This window comes from Tenrec ecaudatus, chromosome 16 (genome assembly GCF_050624435.1).
Source record: "Tenrec ecaudatus isolate mTenEca1 chromosome 16, mTenEca1.hap1, whole genome shotgun sequence".
Classification (NCBI taxonomy): domain Eukaryota; kingdom Metazoa; phylum Chordata; class Mammalia; order Afrosoricida; family Tenrecidae; genus Tenrec; species Tenrec ecaudatus.
Genome location: NC_134545.1, coordinates 44738277 through 44763912, shown reverse-complemented (window position 1 = coordinate 44763912; position 25636 = coordinate 44738277). Strand labels below are relative to the sequence as shown.

Sequence of the window (25636 nt, the reverse complement as noted above, 5' to 3'; positions counted from 1 at the left end):
CCCCCCCACCACTGTACCATGCCCCCCTGCCACCTAAACCCCCCTATTTTATTTGCTGTCCCTACAGGTTCGTCAATCCTGGCTTTCATATACCAAAACCAGAAACATAAAAGCACATAACACAGTTTCAAGAGGGTGACCTCCATTGACCTAGCACCTCTGAGATTCACTCGAATATGAACAAACAAAACAATACAAACCAAAAAATACAGAAAATTTTGGAAATCAGACCAGGTGCAGTCTGCATAACAGTAGACTGTCTACTGACAAAGTTTCAACTGTTCGGGTCAGATTTTTGTTTTGACCTTCTGTTTAGTGACCAGCACTCTGTTTAGTGACCAGTTTCCTCCCATCTCTCAATTTTAGAGAGGGGCAGTTCTCTGGAGGCATATTTTCTATGTAGTTCCACAAATGAATCTTGGGTTCCCACTGTCATCCATCACCTTCTGCACACTGGTTTCTCTCGATTTAGACTCTGATATTGATCCCTCCTTCGACTTTGGGTTATATGGATTCCAATCCTTTGGTGACTGATAATGATGTGCTTCTTCCATGTGATAACCAGGCACTAAATTCTTTGCCACATTTTGCTTCTGTGTTCCCTTCCTGAGGGCGAGTATAAGGCAGGGCCATGATGTAAGAATTAATTGTTCTTAAGTTGGAGCTAGGATTTAGTGAGAACCCAAGACCCATCCCTGGATCTATGTTTTGTTTTGTTTTGTTTTGTTTTAATACACCACAACTTAGGAATTAATACATACATCATTCCATAATTCATTCATGTCAAACAGAATTGTACAATTGCTTCCACAATCAGTCTCCAAACACATCTTCCCTTCCTGGACTTCTTGACATCATCTCCTTTCATCACCCCCAGCCTTCCCTCGAAAGCCTTGTTCTGTTTGCTTCTCTATAAGCCCATCTTCCCGGGTTTCATTTACGAAAAACAGGGAAGCACAGCTTCCAGAGGGTGACTCCCAATGGGACATACCTCTGAGCTACACCGTAATATGAACAAGGCAAGCATAAGCAACATGTAAAAGAATGACTGTCACAGGATTGCCAGAATAATACATACCTTAATACAGCGTACAGAGTGCTTGATGTAGCAAGACCTTGTTTGACCGTCAGCCAACAGTACACCACCCTTGGGTACAGCTCTCTTCTCCTTTCGCAGACACCACATGCTTTCTGGCTTAAGTCCTCAGGTTACAGGTGTGTGTGAGGTAGACCAGTTCACCCAGTGGGGGTCTTGCATGGGGTCTCACTGATGCAGACTGAAGTATGCCGTGTGCCCTGAAGATCCAGGATTCAGTGTCTTAGCATTCCACGGTACCTGACTTGTGTTCCTGGGATACCCCAGATGCCCTAGTTCAATTTTGCTCACCCTCTAAAGACACGTCTCACCTAATGGTCCCCCAAAGCATCCTCAGTCTTTCCTCCCTCCCCTCCTCCCAACAGACATGTACCTCCTGCGCGGCCTCTCCCATCAGTAAGCCTTCTCCCTCTGACAGGGCTGCCTCCCTCTCGGGGGACCTCTCCCCAGATCCACATGGCAACCACTCAGCAGACAGCACCTGCCCCATCCCCCCCACCGACCACTCTGATCAGCTGTCCTCAGGCACCCTCCACCCAAGTACTCTATGTTGCACTTAACCTGGAGGCACATTTTTATACATATTTTCAAACCATATGAATGCATTGCAATTTCAAAAAGTTAAAAGCAAACAAGCACAACTAACAGCAATATGTAATTGTTTTGTACTTAAAATATGTGTTTTAAATGTATTTAAAATGCCTTGTTCTGCTTTCTGCATAAAAAAAACGCCAATGTTTTTTGTTGGGGGAGCACTTCTTAGTTCGTGGGATGGAGCTGTCTGATACATGAATCTTTCCAAAGCCAAATTAACTCTTTTTCAGTGATTGTTGTGGGGTGCTGTCAGGTCATTTCTGACTCAATAGCAACCGCATGTGCCATAGAAGGAACCACTGATCATTCCTGGATGGCAGTGGAGGTGAGGGGGGAGTGCAGGACGGCTAACCGCGGGGGCTTGTGGGGCCCACGTGACAGGACTGGCAAGGATGTGGGTGCTAGATCCTGCTTCTGCACCTGCAAGCCCGCCGGTCATCAACAGCATCAGCGCCGTGTGCGGCTTGGGTGGCAGCCTAGGAATGGGCGGCAAGGGAGCCCAAGAGGCTCCAGCCTTTTCCATCTTGTAGGTCTGCGCATCTGTTGTTCCCAGGATTCTTGTGAGGCTAGAAAAGGAAAAGATGCCTGTTCAGACCCGGAAAAAGTGGAGAATCTCAATGTGGAAAAATTCCACAGTGAAAATGAAGGAAAGCCTGCATACCAAGGAAAAATCGAAAATGAACAATAGCCATAGTTTACAGGAAAGGCAGAATAAAAGAAGAAGAAAGAAAGGCAGAAGTAGCTGATATTCCAGAAGATAAGGAAAATTTTGGAGATAAGGGAAAGGTGGAAATTAAGGGAAAGGGAAATGAGGAAATGCTAAAGGATCAAGGAGAGCCAGAGGGCGAGGCAAAGGGAAAGGCAGAAGGTGAGTCATGGAAAGGGAAGAGAAAGTCGGGTGAGGCAAAGGGAAAGACTCTTAGTCTTGCATTTCCCTCTCAGGCATTGTCAGGTTCTGTGCTGGGACTTGCTTTGCTGTGTCGCTCCTCTTACCAGTACCTTTGACCCGACTTCAGAGCTCTGTGGTTCAGTAGGGAGGTCCCACGCATGTATGTGGAAGAGATATTCATAATGCGTCGAAAAAATAAAGCAGAACATTACATTTTTAAACATTTTAAAAAGAATTTTCACACTCAGAAAAAGTGGCAGAGATGATGACTTGCAGTTTGATGCTGATTCCCAATGTATCAGAATCTTGTTTACATAGTTATATATATTCACTAGAATTTAGGGAAGACATGTATAAAACAATGATACAGAAAGCATTGAAAATACATTTGAGAAAATTTTTCTGAGAAAATTATCATGCTGTGTTAAAAGATACAGTTGACTCAGTGGAGTAGAAATGCTTCATCCAATTCTTTGACATTGATTGAATTTTTAAAATATTTTTCAGTTATATGTTGTAGCATTTAAAGAAAAGAACTCTACTGTAATCTACTTTGCAGGATAGGTCTGTGGTTGTGTTTTTATTCTGATTAGCTGGCCCTTTTTTACATGATTATGTAATCAACTACATTGTAGTTGAAGAGTAAATTATATTTTTGTATAGACTCTTTAGAGAATGTTTTTAATTTATTATTTTTAATGTTAAATAAAACTAGATTTCATGGCTTGGGAGCTTGAGGGCCTTATCTAATACATGACATCAAACACATCTGGTAGTTACTGAATAATTAGTATTTGTTTTCTGTCTAGGAAGCTCATAAGTTGGTAGTTTTATAGAAGTGTAGAAAATAAAAATAATTATTATTTCCAATCTTTATCCTGCTCACTACAAAAATAATTGGGAAGAATTAAGAACAAGCTATGGTTTACTTTAAGATCTTAACTGGTAGTACATAATCAGAATCAACAGCGTCATTTTCCTAAAGTTCATGTAGACAGCTAGCATTTACGATCTGTTCACATAGCTACTGCAAGCCCATTTTACACGTAAGAAAACTGAGTCCCAGTAATAGTTACGTGGATGTCTTGGTTTTGTTCGCTGAATAATGCGCAGGCCTGTTACCATTTTGTGAGCACTGGACAGTCATTTTATAGGAGCTATCTCTCTCTGAGATGTCACGTAGTGCTGTTGATGGCCGCTCTGTGTCCCCCATTCAAAAGAAGAAAGATAGATGGGGTTTGTTAACAGCAAAGTCTGCATTGTACCTGGTGCGCGTGAGTGGGGCCTTGAAGAGGTTTGGTGGCTCTCATGTTTCTGATTATCCCTGGATTACCCTGAGCCTTCTTGACACATTTTAAATAACAATTCATCTAAAGAACCACTTTTCTTTCAGCATCAGTAACATTTGCCTACATACATTTATATTTATTTGTGTTTTACTTATTACAGGGCTGCTATTTTCATAATGTACATGAACAATGTCACAGACTTTTTTAATTTTTAAAAATAAATATAAGTATCAGTAAAGGAATTAAAAGACAGGACTGCATTTAATATATAAAAATGTTTAGGCAATAATTGAACAAAAGAATCCTGCCATAGTTCTAACACTATTGGCAATTTACCTTTGGTATTTATTCTCAATAGTAAAGACACGGCTTGAATGTAAATTTTGAACAGTGTAGTCACCAGTTGTTACGGGATAATAAATAATCGGGCTGTTTTGATGAAGAAAACTTTGTTCATTCGTTTGGCGGAATTGCTATGATACTTCTGCTTTTTGACATTTCGTATGCCCATTTGGGTTGGAATACGGAGCCGTGAAAGTGTTCCAACCTACTTTGTAACCAAAGAAGCAAAGCTGTGTAATAGAATTAAGGTTTGTTTGCTTTGTGTTTAGTGTTTTCACAGTCACACTTTTCTTTGCTGTTTAGCATGACCTGCATGACCTATAACCTTTGAACCACTTTCATACCTCCTGCTTTTATTCAGCACATTTATTGTACTATGTACTATTCTGTGAACAATGTTGAATAAAAAGAATAAACAGGTGGTGTGGTGGGGCTGAGCTAGTGTACTATGATCTAGTGGGGGGAAAAATGAAGTGAGCCATCTCTTTGTGCATTTAAAATTGTGTTTTCAATTTTATATGCAGAAGATGTTTTGTTACATTGCAAATTTTAACATATTTAATAAATGCAACATGCAGATTAAATGCAGTGTATACTAAGTAACTTAAAATGACATTTCATAAATACAGTTTCAAGAGAAAGCATCATTTCGTGTATACTAGCACATTAAGTGAATGTCAGAAATTGATGTATAAATATATATTTAACACATTTTTGAAATTGGACTGCAGTTTTGTTGAAAAAAATTTAGTGAGACACTTTATACTTTTATGTAGTGATTAACTGTTAACCCAGAGTGGGTATAGAATAAGTTATGCTGGTGAATACTGTTTTGTTTTTTAAAATAACTTTGTAAAAGACCTTACATCACTACTTTTCAAGATCTCAGAATATACAAAAAATGTAATTGAAAGTGTTATTAAACATTATTCAGTGTTTCTTCCATAATGGTTAAACATTTTAGGATTTTGCAACTTTTTACAGTAGTTCTAATAACACTACGTTTTTAAACATAGAAGATATCGAAATTGAGCTATACCTCTATTGAATTTAGGATAGCTCTTATCTATCTGTTATTCTTGCTTACCTACAGGACTCATAGGGTACAAAAATGTGACAAGTAATTCTATTTTAAATTTCGGGAAATCAAACTGTGTATGGTGTATATATACATTTTGTCATACATGTGTTGCAATTCCCACAATGTAAAATCACCTGTTCTACTTCCTCCCTATATTTCCTTTTCCATCCTTCCTTCTTTCCTAACCCTTCCAAGATCTGTCCTTGAGTCACGGGCACTCCCCTTTTTAACCTTCATTGGTTGATTTATTCCAATATGAGTATACTTATCTGGTGTTATTGTTCCTCCTATAGACCTATTTATATGGCTTAAAATGGACTTTATTTCTAGTCCCAAAGCATTACCAAGGGCCATAATCTTTCCTGACCAATAAACCTCACTTTTTTATTATTTTGAGCTTTATTCTACATTTCTCCCTCAGCCTATCTAGGACCTTCTACTGTGACTCTCTTCAGAGCATTTGCTGGTGATAGTTGAGCACTTCCAATTCTTCTGGACTCCAGGTCGTAGAGACTGCTACTTGTATGGTCTGTGAGACTAATTTTATCCATGGGTCTTCAACTTGCTTCATTCTCTTTGCTCCAGATAAAAAGAAACCAACAGTTGGCCTCAGATGGCCCCTCGTGAGCTTTTAAGATCCGAGTTGATATTCATCAAAGTAGGGTGTAGAACACTGTCTTGGTGAACTATGTTATGCCAGTTGACCCCGATGTCCCCACGACTGTGGTACTAAGATCCCAGGCTCACTAGTTTATTCCCTCAGGTGTTTGATTATGTCTAAGAAGTTTTCATAAGTTTGACTCTCTGTGATCTACCACAATCCCTTATATTTATGGGAAAGGTAAATATATTTGTACAAAAAATATTGAAGAATAAATCTGACAAAACATGTACAGGTTCTGTATGCTGAAAATTACACAAAGGCATTACCTGCAGATGGCTTTGCATATGGATACACAAGTGTTTATGTGCCGATTCTGGAGCCTCATGCCCTCTCTCTTTAAATGATGACTGGTGAAAGCTTCTTCCTTAACTGGGTAGTGAACTTGAGTATTAGTACAAAGAAAAAGTTTGCATCTCTTTGTCTTTTATTGTAGAAAATGACATCACTTCATTTGCTGTTTTGGATCAAGACCAAAAAGAAATTGTTGACACCAATGGAGCTGGAGATGCATTTGTTGGAGGTACAATAAATCACTTATCTAACACCAGCTTTTAAATTACTTATTTAATGCCTATTGATGCTTTAGCATTTTCTTTAACACTTGTCTCTACCATGCGGCCAACATTTAATAGTTTAATCCTTTAATCTTTTAAATAATTCTTTTAATGTTCTTTCCATGTGTTGCTAATATACATGGGATTATTTTAATAAAAGAAAAATATGTGTTTGCGCTACGAAGATAATTCTTATCCTAAACCCCAGTCATTTTCACAAGATTAATTGTATCTGTCAGAATATTGCATAAACAAGCTTCATCAAGTATAGTACATAGAATATTCATAGCCCTCGGGTTTAAATGTTAACATATTGTTGTTTTAATAAAAATTAAACTGTGGTGAATAGTAAACAATATATTAATAAGAATAATGTCTTTCCATTAAATCCTTTGGATAGTATATCTCTTTCTAATGCTATAGTTGGGTGTTAATATACTGTAAATAGTTAAAATTTTGCCTGGTTCATGTGAAACTATGGAATGGTATGCTATCTGTAAGAGCTTCCAATAAAAAGGTTTTAGTTTTTTTTTTCTTGTTCAGACTCGATGAGAACTGACTTAAATCATAAGATCTAAATTCTTTTTGTAATATGAGGGGGTGCCCCCAAAACGGAATTTTTTTCAACACTATGTATTTAATCTTGTTTTGCAAAACAACCTTATCACTTCCAGAGTACTCTCAATTGTACTTAATACATTTGCAAATCTCTGATTCCATTCTTTCTTTTTTTAGTATGAATGATATGGTGTTTTATGTATACATACAAAGAGGTTTTGCTTTTGTTTTTATCTTCATATTTGAATTTTTTATTAAATACTTTGATTGGGGACTCTTTTTTTAACAATTTATTGGGGCTCATACAATTCTTATCACAGTTCATACATATACATACATCAATTGTATAAAGCACATCTGTACAGTCTTTGCCCTAATCATTTTTTTCTCCTCTTTTCTTTTTTTACATTTTATTAGGGACTCAAACAACTCTTACCACAATCCATACATATACATACATCAATTGTATAAAGCACATCCATACATTCCCTGCCCCAATCATTCTCAAGGCATTTGCTCTCCACTAAAGCCCCTTGCATCAGATCCTCTTTTTTTTTCCCCTCCCTCCCCTTTCCCCCCTCCCTCATGTGCCCTTGGTAATTTATACATCGTTATTTTGTCATATCTTGCCCTATCCGGAGTCTCCCTTCCCCCCTTCTCTGCTGTCCCTCTCCCAGGGAAGAGGTCACATGTGGATCCTTGTAATCAGTTCCCCCTTTCCAACCCACTCACCCTCCACTCTCCCAGCATCGCCCCTCATACCCCTGGTCCTGAAGGTATCATCCACCCTGGATTCCCTGTACCTCCAGCCCTCATATGTACCAGTGTACAGCCTCTGTCCTATCCAGCCCTGCAAGGTAGAATTCAGATCATGGTAGTTGGGGGGAGGAAGCATCCAGGATCTGGGGGAAAGCTGTGTTCTTCATCGGTACTACCTCGCACCCTAATTAACCCATCTCCTCTCCTAAACCCCTCTATGAGGGGATCTCCATTGGCCGAAACTTGGGCCTTGGGTCTCCACTCTGCGCTTCCCCCTTCATTTGATATGGTATATATATACATATATACATATACATATACACACATATACACATACATACACACACTTATATATTTTTTTGCATGATGCCTTATACCTGGTCCCTTGGCACCTCGTGATCGCACTGGCCGGTGTGCTTCTTCCATGTGGGCTTTTTGCTTCTGAGCTAGATGGCCACTTGTTCACCTTCAAGCCTTTAAGACCTGATTGGGGACTCTTATATCTCTTATCACAATCCATATATTCATCCATTGTGTCAGCACATTTGTACATATGTTGCAATCATCATTTTCAAAACATTTTCTTTCTACTTGAGCCCTTGGTATCAGCTCCTCATTTTCCTCCTTCCTCCTCCTCCTCCCTCCTTCATGAACCCTTGATAAGTTATAGATTATTATTTTCATATCTTACATTGTCCTTTGTCATCCTTCACCCACTTTTCTGTTGTTCATCCCCTTGTGATCCATTGCCCTTTTCTTCCTCCACCTTCTTTCCGGTATCTCTATTCTCATTGTTGGTCCTGAGGGGTTTATCTATCCTGAATTCCCTGTGTTGCAGGCTCTTATCTGTAGCAGTGTGCCTTTCTGGTCTAGTCCAATTTTTAAAGTGTAATTTTAAAGTGCGGGGGGTGGGGGGAGGAAGCATTAAAGAACTAGAGGAAAGTTGTATGCTGCATCAGTGTTATTTCTGCACCCTGACTGGCTCGTCTCTTCCTTGTGACCCTTCTGTAAGGGGATGTCCTATCATCTACAGATGGGCTTTGGGTCTCCAGTACACCCCCTCTCCCCCACCCCTACCCCAATTCCATTCTTAGAAACATTTTCAAACTCATCTGTTTGAATGGCTGACAGCATCTCCCAGGTTTTTTCTTTATCTCATCTAAGTCATCAAACCACTGTTCTTTCATGCCCCTTTGTATCCAAAGAACCTCTACATAAAAAGCTTAATTAACAGTCTGACCTTGTAGAATGAATTCCAAAAGCACTACAAGTTGACGTTTTCATCAGCTCAGGAAGTTGGCATCCTGAACGAGGTTTGTCATCAATTGTCATTTCACCTTTTTTCAAACAAGAAAACCACTCATGCACCTTTTCCCATAGCGCAGCACTGTCTTTATAAGCTGTGTTCAACATCACAACAGTTTCTATGGCATTTTTCCTGGGAAGGAAACAAAATTTCATAACCACTCTTTGTTCTCATAAATCGGTCATCACAACAAACAAGGTTCTAGTGAAACTGCTTTTATGAAAAAACTCACTGTGGCCAGCGAGCACCTTCCCAGGCCTCGCCACTGGGTGCACTAACTCAGAGCCAGTTGCTCGATGCTCCCCTAGTGGGGAAAATGGGTACTACAAAAGCTCCGGCTGCTCAGCACAATTCCGGTTGGGGAGGAGGCAGGCATAAGATAGGTGACCAGACGTCCCACTTTTGGCAGGATAGCCCTGCTTTTTAACAATTTGACCCACGACGTTTTTTAAAAGTCCCGATTTTTGCAAAGAATGCACAGCAAGCTTGGGAACGGCCGGAGAAGGGGGAGGGAATATACATAATACATAGCGCCATTCAAACAGCTGCTGATTTGTTGCCCGTAGATGTGGAAAATATTGTTATTAAAATATATTCTTATTTCTATATATACACTGTGCGCGTTGAAATGCTTAAAGAATTTTGTGAAACCACGGAAGGTGAATATCAGGAAATATTTGGATGCAGTAAAACGCCCTGGTTAGCTCTTTTGCCAGCTGTCGAAAGAATCTTGAAAATATACGCTCCTTTGAAATCCTACTTTCTATCACAGGATAAATGTCCGAGAATCTTAGAAGAGTTTTTTGAAAAAGAATCTTCAAAAATTTGGCTAGAGTTTGTACACAATCAAGCAGCTCTTTTTCAAAATGCTATAAAACTTATTGAAGGTGACAAAATTTCGGTAATCGAAGTAGCAAATGAAGCGAATAATTTAAAATTTCAGCATCAAGAGCGGTTAGAAATTAATTTTCTTCTGTTAACTATCCATAATAGTATAACCCAAGATGCAATAAATCGTGCAGATATCATGAATCACGCTAAAAAGTTCTATAGGAACTGCATAGATTATTTAGAAGAGTGGACGGTACATTAAAATGATATTGAACATTTTCATTGGGTTACACTAAAACAAGAACTTAATTGGAATGATGTGCAAAAATCACTCGATCATATTACTCAAAATTTCCCGTATGGTAGTATTTCTGAAAATGACCTTTTTAATGAAGTATCATTATTAAAATATATATTGATAATGAAAAGGTTAAATCTTGGGCATCAGCAAAAATCACAATAGAGAACAAATGGTTAGAAATATTTCATCATTTTGAAACAAACCATGCTCCATACAATGCAATAAAAATTGTGGAATATGTGCTGTCCTTACCAGGAACTAATGCTGCGACTGAATGCGTTTCTGCGGTAAATAAAGTGTGGACATCAGAAAAAATCACAATTAAGTGTTGAGACTTTGAAAGCCATTTTATGTGTGAAATATAATTTAACAAATTCTTGTGAAAATTTTCATGACCTTTTAAACAATGACAGCAATCTACTAAAAACAAATTCACTCAAATGAGAAATATGCCAAAGAATAAAATAATACTATACATAATTTTAATGTGTTATATTTGTAAATTGTTGAAATTTTAAAAATATTACAATACTATTTTTGCATTCTATGAAAATTTTTGTTGCTCCATATAGACCAAATTTTTAATCAAGAACACCTGACCCCCACCCCCGGTCAATGGTGTCCCACTTGACCAATGTTAATATCTGGTCACCTTAGCATAAGATCAAGCTCATTGGAAGATTCTTGGCTTGATGACTTCACTGCTACCAACTGGATGCTGACTCAGAGTGACCCCGCCGGGCAGGGCAGAACTGCCCCTGTGGGTTTCTAAGACTGCAGCTCTTCAGAGGAGTAGGAGACTGTCTTCCTCCCTCTGGGTGCTAGTGGCTACAACTTGCTGACCCTACATTTTGCAGCCCTACCCCTCCAGGGTGGGTCCCCACAACTTAGCTTGCCTAAGTCATAATGTGTTTTAAAGGTTTCCTTGATGAGGCCAAACTCCTGGTTAAGTAGAGTTAAGCTAGGTTATGGTTTCTAAAAGCTTTAGGTTCATGAATGGGAACCCAAATTTCTCTTTCTTTCTCAAACATTAAACAAGACATGGTAAAAAGATAAGTAGATAGGTAGATAAATGAAAATGACCCTTTCCCTGGAGGATAATTTGAATAATTGGAGACAATTTAAGTTTACACAATAATGTTATTTAACTACATAGTTAATGAAATTTTATTTAATAGGCTTTTCCACCAACACATTTAATTTTTCTTTCCTTCTTTGAAATTATCTATGTTCTGTCCTAAATGAACTATTACCATTAAGTTGATAGTATGCACCCCAAGTCCTATTCTTTGCTTCCATTTTTTCATTTTCTTGCTCGTAAAGCCTTCATCATTTGATAATATTAGAGTATTTCTTAATTAATTTTACTATTCCATACTACTTTAAAGCCATAAATCCATGTAGGCTAAAAATATCTTATTCAGAAAGGCAAAATGCTGCGATTCATTAAGGATGCACTATTGATTTCCCAGTTGAAAATTATGATCCCAGAAATGTTAGTCCAGAATCTGCAGTAAGTTTTAAACTTGTTAACATGTGCTTTGTGTACGCATTATTTAAAATACTCAAAACAGTAAATACTATATATTTTTGGCATGTAAATGCATACAAAATGAGATCATTCTATTACAAAGGTGACACAATTCATCATTACCCTTGGCCCTGCAGTAAGATATTCGCTTACAGATACCTCACTGTAGTACTAGGTAAGAACTAGGTAAGAACTTAAAGGCTTTTGGGAGGAATGGAGATCGTTCTTAGGTAAGAACAGCTAATATTGTGGTTAGGATGAGCTACCTAATTAAAATACTTGGGCTTTTTGTGTGAGCCTTTTCAAGAGCTTATATTTCATTCTACTCCACTTGCTAAGCTTCATTGTATTGGATGGCACATAATGAGGTAATTTAAAAGGAAAGAAAATGACCAGCAAAATTTTCTGTAAATTGCCAGGTATTAAATTTTAAAGGAGCCTAGGCGACGTAGTATTTATGTCTTGTGCTGCTAACCACAAGGTCAGTAGTTTGAAACCATCAGCTGCTCGTTGGGAGAAAGATGGGGCTTTCTACTCCTATTAATAGTTACAGTCTTAGAAAGCTATAGGGGCGTTTCTACTCTGTCCTCTAGGGTTGCTATGAGCCACCATCAACTCGATAGCAGTAAGTAGATATTTTAAAGTTTGCAAGCCACCCACCAGTTATGTTGTATATTGATATTGTTCTCTGCGTGTTTGTATGTTCATTTCATTTTATTGTTTTGTTTTGTGTTTTAAATCCCTTCAATAATATAAAAACGTTCTTAGCTTTTCAGTCATACAGAAACAGACCATGGTCTATACTTTATTTTTTCAAGAGTATGTTAAATTCTCTACCGTTGGATAAGATAATAACTCTACAATAGAGTTGTCTTATGCCCGGGGGGGGGGGGGGGGGCAAGGATAATGTTCTCTGTCATAAAATGATAATGAGGCCTCTAAAGAGAACCATATAACCATAGATATGGGAATGGATTTGGGTCTTGAACTTCATTCTAGCCCCAATCTAAGAGCAATTCATTCTTATGGCCCTGCTTGTTGATCACCCTCATGAAGAGATCACTGAAAATATGGATGCTACACAAAATATTAAGAAATCAGATTGTGGCCAGCTATCAAAAAGAATAACATCTGGGGTCTTAAGAGCTTATCTTTCAACAAACAGCCATCTAACTGGGGTGTCAACCAAGGTCCACATGGAAGAAGCACACCAGCCTTTGTGATCCAAGGATAATAAATAATAAAATCCAAATCCGAAGGAGGAAATGTCATCAGAACTTAAATTGTGAACTCCCAATTTGCAGGAAGCTACGGCGGAGAGGGGAGCCCGACCCCCATCTGCAGAGTCTCCACATGCATCGAACCTCTCCTGAGTCCCCTCTGACCACAGCCAAGGGATGGTAATGGCTTTGCTGCCAAGACAGAGCGAGTTGTGAGCTCAAATATAGTAAATGTAGCGAGGTGAAAATGTAACAACTGATCATTCGAGCTCCCTTATCTGCTTAATTATTTGACCCATTTAAAATTTGCTCTAGTCTATAATATACCTGCTTTCTTCTCAATCGAGGCTTTTTCCTCTGGTTAGTTTGATATCGTGTGTGTGTGTGTGTGTGTGTGTGTTCCAGTATATGAAATCCAGGAAGGGTTCTTCATGGAGACAATAAGTAGAGTCAGAGCTTATAGGGATACAGGTGGGGAGGTTGGAGGGAACCAAGGAGCTAAAGATGAATAAAAGAGTAAAGAAAACATCCAGAACTAATTGTAGTGATGATTATACAACTCTTTTTAATATGACTGAACTATGGAAGTATATAACATATGCATTATATCTCAATAAAATGATTTTTTATAAACACAGATCATGGGCCATCGTTTGCCAATCCCTTAAGTAGAATATCAACAGCAGCATCACTGTATTCACTTTTATCATCATTGTGATCCTAACATTGGATTTAACTACACAGTGTCAAAATCAACACAGAGAAAGTGAAAGACTTTAAAACTGGCCATAATTCATTTCATAATAAATCAGCCAGATGGTCATTTTTCTCACTTTAAACGAACTCTAATAACTTCCTAAGATAATCAAGTCCTGAAAGAGACAGGAGCATGATCTCTAAGACACATTTCCAATGAGCTGAACAACCCCATGTTAGTTTATTAATGGAATACTTATGATAGTTTGACCTACACATTTTTTGTAAATCAAGCTCTATAACAATGGCAGTAGATGAGTGTTGGACTGACAACTGCAAAGTCAGAAGTTCAAAAGCACCAGCCCCTCAGAGGGAGAGGGACGAGGCTTTCTTTCTACTCCCATAAAGTGTTACAGTATTCGAAACCTAATAGGCAATTCTGGCCTATTCTACAGAGTGACCGAGTCAGAATCGACTCAGTGACAGTGAGTGAGTTACTACCACTTGCTCTTTTAAGCTCTTTACATGGTCTAACTCCTTTAATCATCATAAAAGCTACTTGTGGTCTGTTGTTTTTAACCCTGTTTTATTTATGAGGCTACTGAAATACAGAAAATTTGTGTAACTTGCCAAATGTCTAATACCTAGAAATTTGTGTAACTGGGATTCAAACCCAAGGTATCAGTTCTCTTACCAACTCCACTACATTGCTTCTCTAACCATTTGGAGAAATGTCATTAGAACTGAGAGCCACAGACCAACTTACCTGACCAAGGTTGATTCAAAATCTTCCTGTTTCCTGAATTGATGACTTCAGTTATTGAGCAGGAGCTTTTTTGATAGCAATCTGGGGGCTCCAGAGAAAGATTATCGCAGAAAATAGAAACGTCAAGACAGGAGAATTGAAGCGCTGTACTTCCTGGTGCATTTAAACCAAGAGCTTTTTGCCAAGCAATAGGATCATTTGTACTATGGAAAGAAAAACATCATAAACTTTCTTAATCAGCATGGATTCCAAATGAAGTAATATGAATCAGTTGTTTAATAGCACCAAACTAAGCTTCCCAAAGGTCTTATTAATTGGAAAGGCTGAAAAGCCGATTGGTTAAAACTTCCTGCTCTCATCTTCATATCAGGCATAACCTTTCTACTATGATTAGAAAGAAATAGATTCAATTTGAAGATTCCTTCCATCATAGACAAGAGTGGAGAGGCAATGACAACTTCTATATTTCCTACTAATTTTTCCCTCTTTGCTTCATTGCCTGACTATTATATATTCATTCTGTTCCTTTTAAGTTTTGCTAGCCTAAGTATATTCCTGCCTTTTGTGACTTTGTTTATCTCTAGTCCAGTCTACTCTGTAGTGATTTAACTCTCTAAAGGACAATAATTTTCTTGCCATCAAATTCAAACCCTTGGGGAAAGCTCCATTCCAGACCATGTGTTAATTATCTATCATAGTACCAGAGTACCATGTGTTTTTTTTAGCCACTTAAAATATATATGACTACATCATGGATGTTCGTGTATAATTTTAAAATGAGTACCCCAAATTAAACTCATTGTTTCATCTCAAGGATTTGCTGACAGTGATAAATCGATCTACCCTCTGAAATCATACCTACTTGTTCTGATCGGAGATAGTATGCACTTTTTAACATCTGCCCATTATTTGTCACCAGCCAGTCTAATGGAACTGTCTGTTAACATTACTCCTCAAACGCCCACATCCTAAGATTGTGCCCTTTGGAAAAAGAGGCAATTCTATCATTTCTCAGTATGAGTTCCTAGCTTCCCAGGTCAGAAGAAAATGTCTTCCTGTTTTCCTGCTGTGCTTTGTCACAGCAGGTCTGCTTTTTCTTTTGGAAACCTCCTTGTCACTGCCATAGTAACAAGTGGAAACATTGAGAACATTTTGTGACAGGCGCTGTCATTGTTCCCAGTGAAATCTCTTCCTCTGTGTCTTCCCAGTAAATGAAACTGAGAAGAAAGATCATAACAAATAACATGAACAAAGACCTAATCAATATGTTCCCACTGTGCTGTCGAAGCCAGCCTGTGTTATCTGAGATGGTCGAGTTGTGTGTATTACGGCAGCTACAGGAATCTGGACAAGACCTACAAACCATCCTTAGATTAGAAGTGAGCACACACCATTGGCAAATTATATTCAGATACATGTATTCAACTCTCAGTTAAAGACTAGAGACCTTACTTAAGAACCAACATTCTTTAGGAACTTTTAAAAAAGAATTTCTTAAGCTTTGTTAAGTTTGGTGAAGAGCCATACAGTTTTATTTTGAATGATGATAAAGTAACTGTGTTGCTTCCAAATATTTTTTATTTTCATAATTCTCATGACAACTACAGCAGGAAAGAAACATTATACTCTAAAAGATACTATTCACAATATACAAATGTCTTTAGGAATCACTACTAAATAATGATTCTATTTCCTATATAATAAAAGGATATATTAATTTCACTTTTTAAGTAAAGGGCACATTAATTTCACTTTTTAATTCATGTTCAGAACAGAATTTTGATAAGGAAATGTCAATTTCCAGAACAATAATGCTATTTCTTCCTTGTGTAGCACCAACATATACATTTGAGAGCCATACAGATTCTCCAAATTGCATGCCTACTTGATATCGTCACTTTGTTTGTACCCCAACATTTATACCTTCCTCCTCATATTTCTTTGTTGCTACTTCATGGTGCAAAGAAGTGGTACAGGATTCTTTACTCCTCACCCCAACCCCTCTTTCCACTGCATTCCTTTACTTTCCATCTCAGAAAACTAGAAAATAACATGATAGGTGTTAAATATATCATTTCTCATACTCCTTCACCCCAAACCAAAACCTTCATATGACCCTTTATCTGCAGAGAATTTACTTGATAAAGGACCATCATGTTGCTTAGCCCTGTCTTAGTCCATGTCAACACGACCACCTTTCTGTATTTCTGTTTTAGTGGGACAATTTTTGTGTTTTCTTTTTTTAAGCAGAAATTTTCCTTAAATCCATCAAATGAGGTATGGAATTTACTTGCTCATTAGGAATATGAGAAATTCACACCCGTGAGCCAGCATCAGAAGCTTCATGATGTGCTACATCCAGAGATTTAGATGTCAAATTTGGATTACAGCCAAATTTTAAGAATCCTGCCTAAGTTTATTTGTCTCTGTTGATTAAAAAAGGTAAAGAGGACCTGGTGCAAAAGGCTTAAGTGGAGCGCAAATGCTTTGAGAATGATTGAGGCAGGGAATGTGCGGATGTGCTTTATACAATTGATGTATGTATATGTATGGATTGTGATAAGAGCTGTATGAGCCCCTAATAAAATGTTTTTTAAAAATTTTTTAAAGGTAAAGATTATCCTGTTTCAGCCATGACAAAAAATAAGAATAAAAATCACTGTGGTTCATGTGGCGTACAGAATGATTTTAAGGGAAAGCCTATAAAGTCACACAAACATGAATATACCTTTAAAGATCAAGTATCCTGGATGGGCTCAATCTAGAAGCAATGGTAACTATATAATGGAACTCAAAAGACTTTGTCTTCTGGGATGTGGATAACAAGTTTTCAAATCCCAAAACTCAAATATAAATCTCATTATTTTCTTTTTTAAAAATCCTTTTATTGGGGACTCGTACAATTCTTATCACTATCCATACATCCATCCATTGTGTTGAGCACATATGTACATTTGTTGCCATCATCATTCTCAAAATATTTGCCTTCTACTTGAGCCCTTAATATCGGCTGCTCATTTTCCCACTCCCTCCCCACTCCCCCTACCTCATGAACCCTTCATAATTCATAAATTATTATTATTTTGTCATATGTTATACTGTCCGACATCTCCCCCGATCCTCTTCTCTGTTGTCCATCCCCTAGGCTATATGTAGATTCTTGTAATCAGTTCCCCCTTTCTACCCCGCATTCCCTCCACCCTCCAGGCATCGCCACTCTCAACACTGGTCCTGAAGGAGTCATCTGTCCTGGATTCCCTGTGTTTCCATTTGCTATCTGTATCAGTGTACATCCTCTGATCTAGCCAGATTTGTAAGATAGAATTGAGATCATGATAGTGGTGGGGAGGAAGCATTTAAGAACTAGAGAAAAGGGACCGCAGAGAAGGGGGGAAGGGAGACTCCGGATAGGGCAAGATATGACAAAATAACAATGTATAAATTACCAAGGGCACATGAGGGAGGGGGGAAAGAGGAGGGAGGGGAAAAATAAAAAGAGGACCTGATGCAAGGGGCTTAAGTGGAGAGCAAATGCCTTGAGAATGATTGGGGCAGGGAATGTATGGATGTGCTTTATACAATTGATGTATGTATATATATGGATGGTGATAAGAGTTGTATGAGTCCCTAATAAAATGTAAAAAAAGAAAAGAGGAGAAAAAAATGATTAGGGCAAAGACTGTACAGATGTGCTTTATACAATTGATGTATGTATATGTATGAACTGTGATAAGAATTGTATGAGCCCCAATAAATTGTTAAAAAAAAAAAAAAGAACTAGAGAAAAGTTATATGTTTCATCATTACTTCCATGCACCCTGACTGGCTCATCTCCTCCCCACAACCCTTCAGCCAGGGGGTGTCCAGTTGCCTGCCGATAGGCTTTGAGTCTCCATTCTGCATGCACCCACATTTACAATGATATGATTTTTTTTGTTCCTTGAAGCTTGGTACCTGATCCAATAGACACCACATGGTCACCCAGGCTGGTGTGCTTCTTCCATGTGGGCTTTGTTGAACTAGATGGCCACTTGTTTATCTTAAACCTTTAAGACCCCAGACACTATATCTTTTGATAGCCGGGCACCATCAGCTTTCTTCACCACATTTGCTTATGCACACATTTGTCTTCAGTGATCATATCAGGAAGGTGGGCTACCACTGATATGATTTTTAGTTCTTTGATGTCTGATAACTGGTCCTTCTACACCTCATGGTCAGACAGGCTGGTGTGCTTCTTCCATGTGGGCTTTGATGTTTCTCAGCTAAATGGCCACTTGTTTATCTTTAAGCCTTTAAGACCCCAGATGCTATATCTTTTGATAGCCAGGCACCATCAGCTTTCTTAAGCAATTGTGTCGAGAAGGTATGCATCCTGAAATAACAATTTAATAGAACAATGTGTTCTTGCATTGAGTAAGTACTTGAGTGGAGGCCAAATGCCCATCTGCTGCCTTAATACTAAACCTATAAATATATGCACAGATGTGTTTCCCCACACTCTTATATAAATATATCTACATATGTACATTCCAGTCTTTAGACCTCTATAAATACCCTTTGTCACCTAGTTCTTTCCTCTATTTCCTTTTACTTTCCTCTTGTCCCACTATCATGCTCAGCCTTCATTTGGGTTTCAGTAATTCCTCCTGGTTACCTTGCCCTTGCTGAATCCCTACCAGGCCTCTCACACCCTCCTTGCCACTGCTTTTGGATCACTTATTGCTCCCTTGCCCTTTGGTTGGTCAGCACCACCTCCTTTCCCCCTCATCCCCCTCTCCCGTGTACCCCCAGAACCATTGGTCCCGTTGTTTTCTCCTCCAGACTATTCATCCAGTCTATCTTATCTAGCTAGATCTGTAGAGATAATAATATGCACCAAAAATCAAGCCATAGCAAGATAGGCAATGAGTGAGATCACAGCAATGACAACAAAAAGGAAACCGATTACTCATAGAAGAATAAATTAATTAAAAGAAAAAAAATTTTTAAAGAAAGAAAAACCCTGTCAACAGATCAAGGTCTGATTTTTTTTATCTCTAGGCGTGTCCTTCAGTCAGGTCCAGTGGGGTACCATGCTCTGGCCCCAGAGTCTGTCCTTTGTACTCCCTCGGGAGCTCCCTGCTCTGCTCCCACGGTTGCTCTGCCGCACGCCTTTAGTGGTTTGCCTCGGTGTCACAGGGTCATTCTGGTCCAGTCCCGACACTGAGTCTCCAGTGTTGTTCCCCTTAGGGCCTTGGGCCTTCAAGGGACGGCATGACTCATAGTGGGATCAGCCATAGCGGGGATATCATCTTCCAGGCCTGGTGGGCCAGGATGTGCTCCACTCTCTCTACCTCCCCCTTCATTTGCTCCCATTTGCTCTGATCAGACATGCCCCTCTCCCCTAGCTGCAGCTTCAGTGCCGTCCTCTCAAGTAAATTCTTCTGGGGCAGTTGTCCACTTAGCTGGTATGAGGGATTATTTTTTTATTTGGTTATTGAAAAATGTTTATTTCAAGAAAACTGTTGATATATATAAAATTTTGTTTAGTGATAGAAGACCATGAAAAATGTCAAAAGCAAAAATTTTGGAGTTCAAACTGATTGTGGTAGCAATTGTTCAATACTGCTTGATGTAATTGAACTATGAAATGATATGATATATGTATTAACTCTCAATAAAAATAATAATTAATAATAGCAAAAAATTTAGAGTTCATTTTATTAGGCAGAATTGGGACATAACAAAATATGTACATATGATTTTTAACCACCAATATCAGTGAGTTCTTTGGAACTAATTTGAATCTTAAAATAGCCCAGTTACTATTGCATGATCGGTTGTGCCAACCTTTCCTTTTTTTTTTTTAATCATTTTATTGTGGCTCATACAATTCTTATCACAATCCATACATACATACATTGTGTCGAGCACTTTTGTACGTTTGTTGCCATCATCATTCTCAAACATTTGCTTTCTACTTGAGCCCTTAATATCAGCTCCTCATTTTCCCTCTCCCTCCCCACTCTCCCCACCAACCTTACCTTTCTAGCTCATACAAGAACAACATGTATCAGTGCCTTTTGCTGCATGGCAGACACTCCCAAAAGTTAGTGACCAAACTGTTATTTCTCATGCTTCCTCACCCACATAGATAACCTCACAAGTCTGTGAACTGACAGCTAGATTTGTGATCAGTAGGACAATCCTTCTGGTCTCAGAGGTTTGAGACATTAATTTTCCCATGGTCACATTGAAAACCAGGATTAAAGCTCAAAGTTTGTCCCTAACATTCTTATCCCTAACTATTTTGCTGTGTTTTCTTCTATTATTATATCATCTTAATATTATTATATTAATATATCATCTTAATATTATTATATCATCTTATTGTCCTTTCCAAGTGAGGAGAATAGCCAAACCTGGTGCCGTTTTGTAACCTGGTGCCGGTTTATTATATAATTTTTCATCAGGCAACAGCAAAATTCTAAAAGTAAGGGTATTACAGTATGTTTTTAAAGTTAAATATAAAATTTGGTTTTCCTACTTTGGAGAGTTAAATTGCCTTTATGAATAACGTTGAGGAGAGTGGATTTTTGAAAATGCTTCAGTCATAGGTTCCCAAACTTTCTTGGCCTACTGCCCCCTTTACAGGAAAACACTTCCTCAGCACCCCCTGGCAGTGCACAGCTTTTGTGTTGTAAGCCATGATCGCAAATACCACGCAGACGGCTGCTTGTGCAGCCTTCCGGGATCCTCTCAGGGAGTGGGGTCTTCTGTGGGAAACACTGGGCATAGCTATCAAAAATGTAAAGTTGGGAAGCCCTATGTTCATCCCCAAAATAGTTTAGGGAAGTGTTTTCGCTGCATGAAATCCAGAGTCTGGGAGTCACAGATCAACCATATTTATTAACTATTTTATAGAATTATTTTGCTAATTTTTTTTCTTTATCACTATAATCAAGATTAATAATAATTTGAATGCTGTTATATTTTGGACTAACTCCCCATTTCTTCACTAAAGCTTTCAGGGTAATGATACATTGATAAATGGAAATAAAAGTTCCATGATATCATTCTATTTTATTAAAAAAACAGTCATTTATATGTATTTAAGAATGCATAGAAAGCCTCCAGATGAAATGCACCACACTATTAACAGTGGACATATTGGGAGGTGGACAGATGATAAATTCACGTTTTACTCTGTGTGCCTCAATGGTGTTTGAAATTATTTTACAATATGCTTTTATTGACTTTGTAATTAAAATAATATGTAACAAAATTAATACACACATGAGAAGAGCTGATACAGATCCTGGTCAAACTTGGAGCCTACCAGATGTGTTAACTATTAAAAACACCTTCCCCAAGTATATGATCGCTTGTATGAAATGTTACCTCTAATGCTATATTTATTATCAGTAGGAGTGGCTAAATAGAGCAAATGCAAATTAACAACCTGATTATTAAATTAACCACCAGTCCCACGTCAGATGTATGACTTCCCAAACTTAGTTTATAATCAGAGTCCCATAGTTTATTTTTCATTTAATTATCCAGTTAACATTGACATTTTAATAGAGTTTAGATCTGTATGCTTTATTCCTAGCCTATGAACTAACTAGCAAATTAAACACTAGTTTCTGTCATCAAATGCTCTTAAATTTTTAAAGCCATCCTGCTGTGAAGAATTGTCAATTGATCAAATGCGGACTTTTAAATTGAGTGCAATGGTAGTAGCAAAATTAGTTAACATGCTTATGAATTAGGGCCATAACTATAGCTTCACATAAACAAGCTTCCTCTTAACTCATTACATCAGCCATGGTGTTTTTCCCTAGGAGCATTTGCTTTCAGTTCAACATCCTAGAATGGTCATTCTTAATGGAGAGTTTTTTTACATCACATTTCCTGTTTACTGACTCTTGAACTGTTTTCAGTAGCAAAACTTAGCAAAAGACCCCACTTGACCTTATTCATATGTTATTTAACTTCTGGGCAACCTCTTGCAATGAGTTGATGTTAGATGCGAAAGTCACGATCTATTTAAAAGCTCTCATTTGATGGGTGAGAAGTGAGACACATCGAAGAGTAAAATGACCTGTCCAAGGAAGTTAATTGCAAATATGAAAACAGAAGTCAGATCTCCTGGCTCATTAATTCAGGATCCAGTCATTACACATGTCCATAAACCAAATGAAAGTTGTCAGTTAAGTAATCCTGTGTATAGGCCACTTAGAAATACATAGGTCAAGAGTCAGTAGCCCAAATGGAAAAAAGCCTTTGATGTAGTTTTTCTTGGCTGTGGGTATCAAAGATGTTTGCTTTTAACAATAAACGGAAGCATAGGCTAAACTTTTATTTGGGGAAACACATCAGAGATCACTTATTAGATTTGAAATAAAACTTTGACCTTCTCATATGCACTTCTGTTTATGAAGAAGAATGAATTTTAAAGCAGTATTTTGCCAGGGGTTGGGAATGGAAGGTCACCTTACCTGTATAAGTAAAACATACTGTGAAGTATCGTCAGGAGCTTTTTCCTGAATTTAAAAGTTGTTCCCCTCCCTGCCAATTGCTAGTGACCTACGCTATGTTAATAGAACATGACAGGTTTCCATTTTCAGCCACCAAAGGAAGAATTAATAAATTATTCCCGTAATTTTCGCTCTGACCACTTGCCCTTATATTATGCATTGCTACTCTGTTGCTCACTTTGTGTGGGAGGGCTGTGTTGTGCTCTGAATTGACTTCCTGTCCTAGTCAGCCTTTGCTGCATCTGACACCTCTTAGGCTTTGATTTTCATTATGCAAATACGTTCTATGTTAGATCTTACTCTGGCAGTCACAGTAGCTTTTAAGTCACAGCAAAATGTAAAATTTCTTGATTTTCTTTTCCTTAAAAAATAAAAATAGTGTTTTCCAACATGTAAGTCACAAGTAGTCAATATAAAGACAAAAGAAAACAAAATTGTATTAACTAGACTAAACAGAAAATGCAAGCGTGGCAATCCTTTGTCACATCTGGATAGTCTAAACTAGCCTAATAATGGGAATTTCCCCAATCTCAAGATAGCAGGTATGTTCTACCACCGGTTAGGAGACTGTGTGCAGCCAACACCGATTGCTTTTGGTAAAAGCACTAACCTAGGAAAAGCTTGAGGGCTCCACATCAGGGCTGATAGGTTGGCAAGAGTGAGGGAATGTAGCTAATACAAATTTTATTTTATTAATGAAAATAAAAGCTACACGGGTATTCCAGGCAACTTGATTAACATCTTACAAGTCAGTGAAGACAGTAAATCTCTAAATATGGGGGAAAATTAAGAATCTGAAATGGCAAGGAAAATAGCAAGTATTTCCACCAACTGCCTGTTCCAGAGGCACAAAAAGTAGGAAAGCTTTATTGAAACAAGAAAAGTGCTTTAAAAAAAAGCCTCTCCACATTATCTCGCTGTTTTTGTCATCCTCAGTCAGGGAAAATATTGACATTTACCAGACTGTTTGCTCCGGCTTTTTGATCTCCTGCAGTTTATTTTTATAGCAGCCTTATCGATGGGCCTCTTACCCAGCTCTCTAGGTTTAACTGAGTTGAGTCGATTTGTTACCACAGCTTCAAGTAGCTGTTACAGAACAAGCAAGACATCCTAATAAAGCTGTAAACGTGTTTACTCAAACCGAGTATTGATTTTACTTGGAGAGGGAGCAGCCCATGCTTAGCACGGTGTCAGAGTGGATGGATTTCACCGCAGTTTCTCATTGTCATCTGTCATGGAGGCGATTCACTAAGTAAAGCCATCAGAGTCTAATTAGGAGTACCAGAAATGTAGTCCCTAAATCAGTTAACCACTTGGGAGTTTGGTAGCTTAATTAGTGTGTATTAAAACTTTCCTCTTGTAATAATAGTCAAGCACTTTTAGCTGTTCTTTCAGGTAGAGTGAGATTGTTAAATATGTGAATTTAATGGCTGTGGGCTGTTCAGACGTTTGCTAACTCTAGCAATTAGGCTAACACTAAAACACAATTAGAGCCTAAAGCAATGTAAAGAGACAGCCGTCTGGACTCATACAAATGGAAGAGATGCATAATTTTCCTGAAAATCCATTTTAAAGAAGTAGTCAAGTAAAATATTTCAATACACTCTTCGGAGGAAAACAAAATTGATTTTGTTGGCAGCTTGATTAAATCTGAATATTTTTGTAGCACAGGTGACCCAGCAGGAAGTGTCAATGCCACCCTTGTTTTTAAATGACTTCATTAATTTAGCACCTTCAAGATTAAAATTGATGCACATCTGGAAAAAAAAAGAGTGAAGAATGACATACCTTCTATTAAAAACCTTATTAGCTATTGAACTTAATGAGAGATTTTCAAATAAACATTCTTGGAAATAACTAGAAAAACTTCCTATTTTAAAAAAGCACCCACCTAAAGTGACAAACACAAAACTGAAACTTGCAAAAAATAAATTTAACCACGATATTTAAAGTGAGTCTTCTCAACTCTGCAATCATGTATTCCGTGTCTTATAGTAAACTTCTCATGCTTTCTTGCCTGATTGTCCAAGCCTGCCTACCTGAAGAACTAAGATTATGATAGCTGAGGGGCCGCCAGTTCGAAAGGCTCCAGGAAGCAGACTGACCAAGAGATAGCGAAAGATGTTGGGGCTCTTCACTGTTGAGCTGCCGTGTCCAGCGTTTCTCTCTACATGTTGCTCTACTCCGAGTGAAGAAGTCAACCCGCGAGTCTTTGAGCTTCTCAGGTAGTAGCAGGTAAAATCCTGAGTCACGTGAGAGAGCTCCACTAGAGGGCTTCCTTTTAATTTTTCAAAAGGTAGAAAAAGAAATTGGTTTTTGACAATTACACTTAGATCTTGCTTCTATATTGAGATATTAAATAGGGAACAAAGAAAGACTATGGCTTTATAATTATATCATCCTGTTTTTTATGTGCTTTCCAAAATCTCCACAATACAGTAATTTTATCTCCTTCCCTTCAATGCCCTTGAGCAGGACAACTATTTGAAGGAGCTCATTGGCATGGCATGCGAAGGGCAGTGTGGGACAGCTGTGCTTCAACGTCAGTGCGCTCTTTCCACTGGTCTTTGTTGTTGAAAGGAGTAGAAATCCATTCCAGGTGAAGGATTTTGGGGGAAAGAGGAGATATGGTAATGA

General features: G+C 38.1%; 1 protein-coding gene across 2 annotated transcripts in view; it reads left to right on the top strand.

The window, feature by feature from the left end:
• Positions 1 to 25636, top strand: part of ADK (adenosine kinase) — a 560488-nt gene that overhangs the window by 502213 nt on the left and 32639 nt on the right. For both annotated transcript variants that reach the window (XM_075534681.1, XM_075534682.1), the window contains exon 10: positions 6389 to 6475. In XM_075534681.1, the coding sequence (XP_075390796.1) occupies positions 6389 to 6475 (87 nt within the window). The remainder of the gene's footprint in view (positions 1 to 6388; positions 6476 to 25636) is intronic.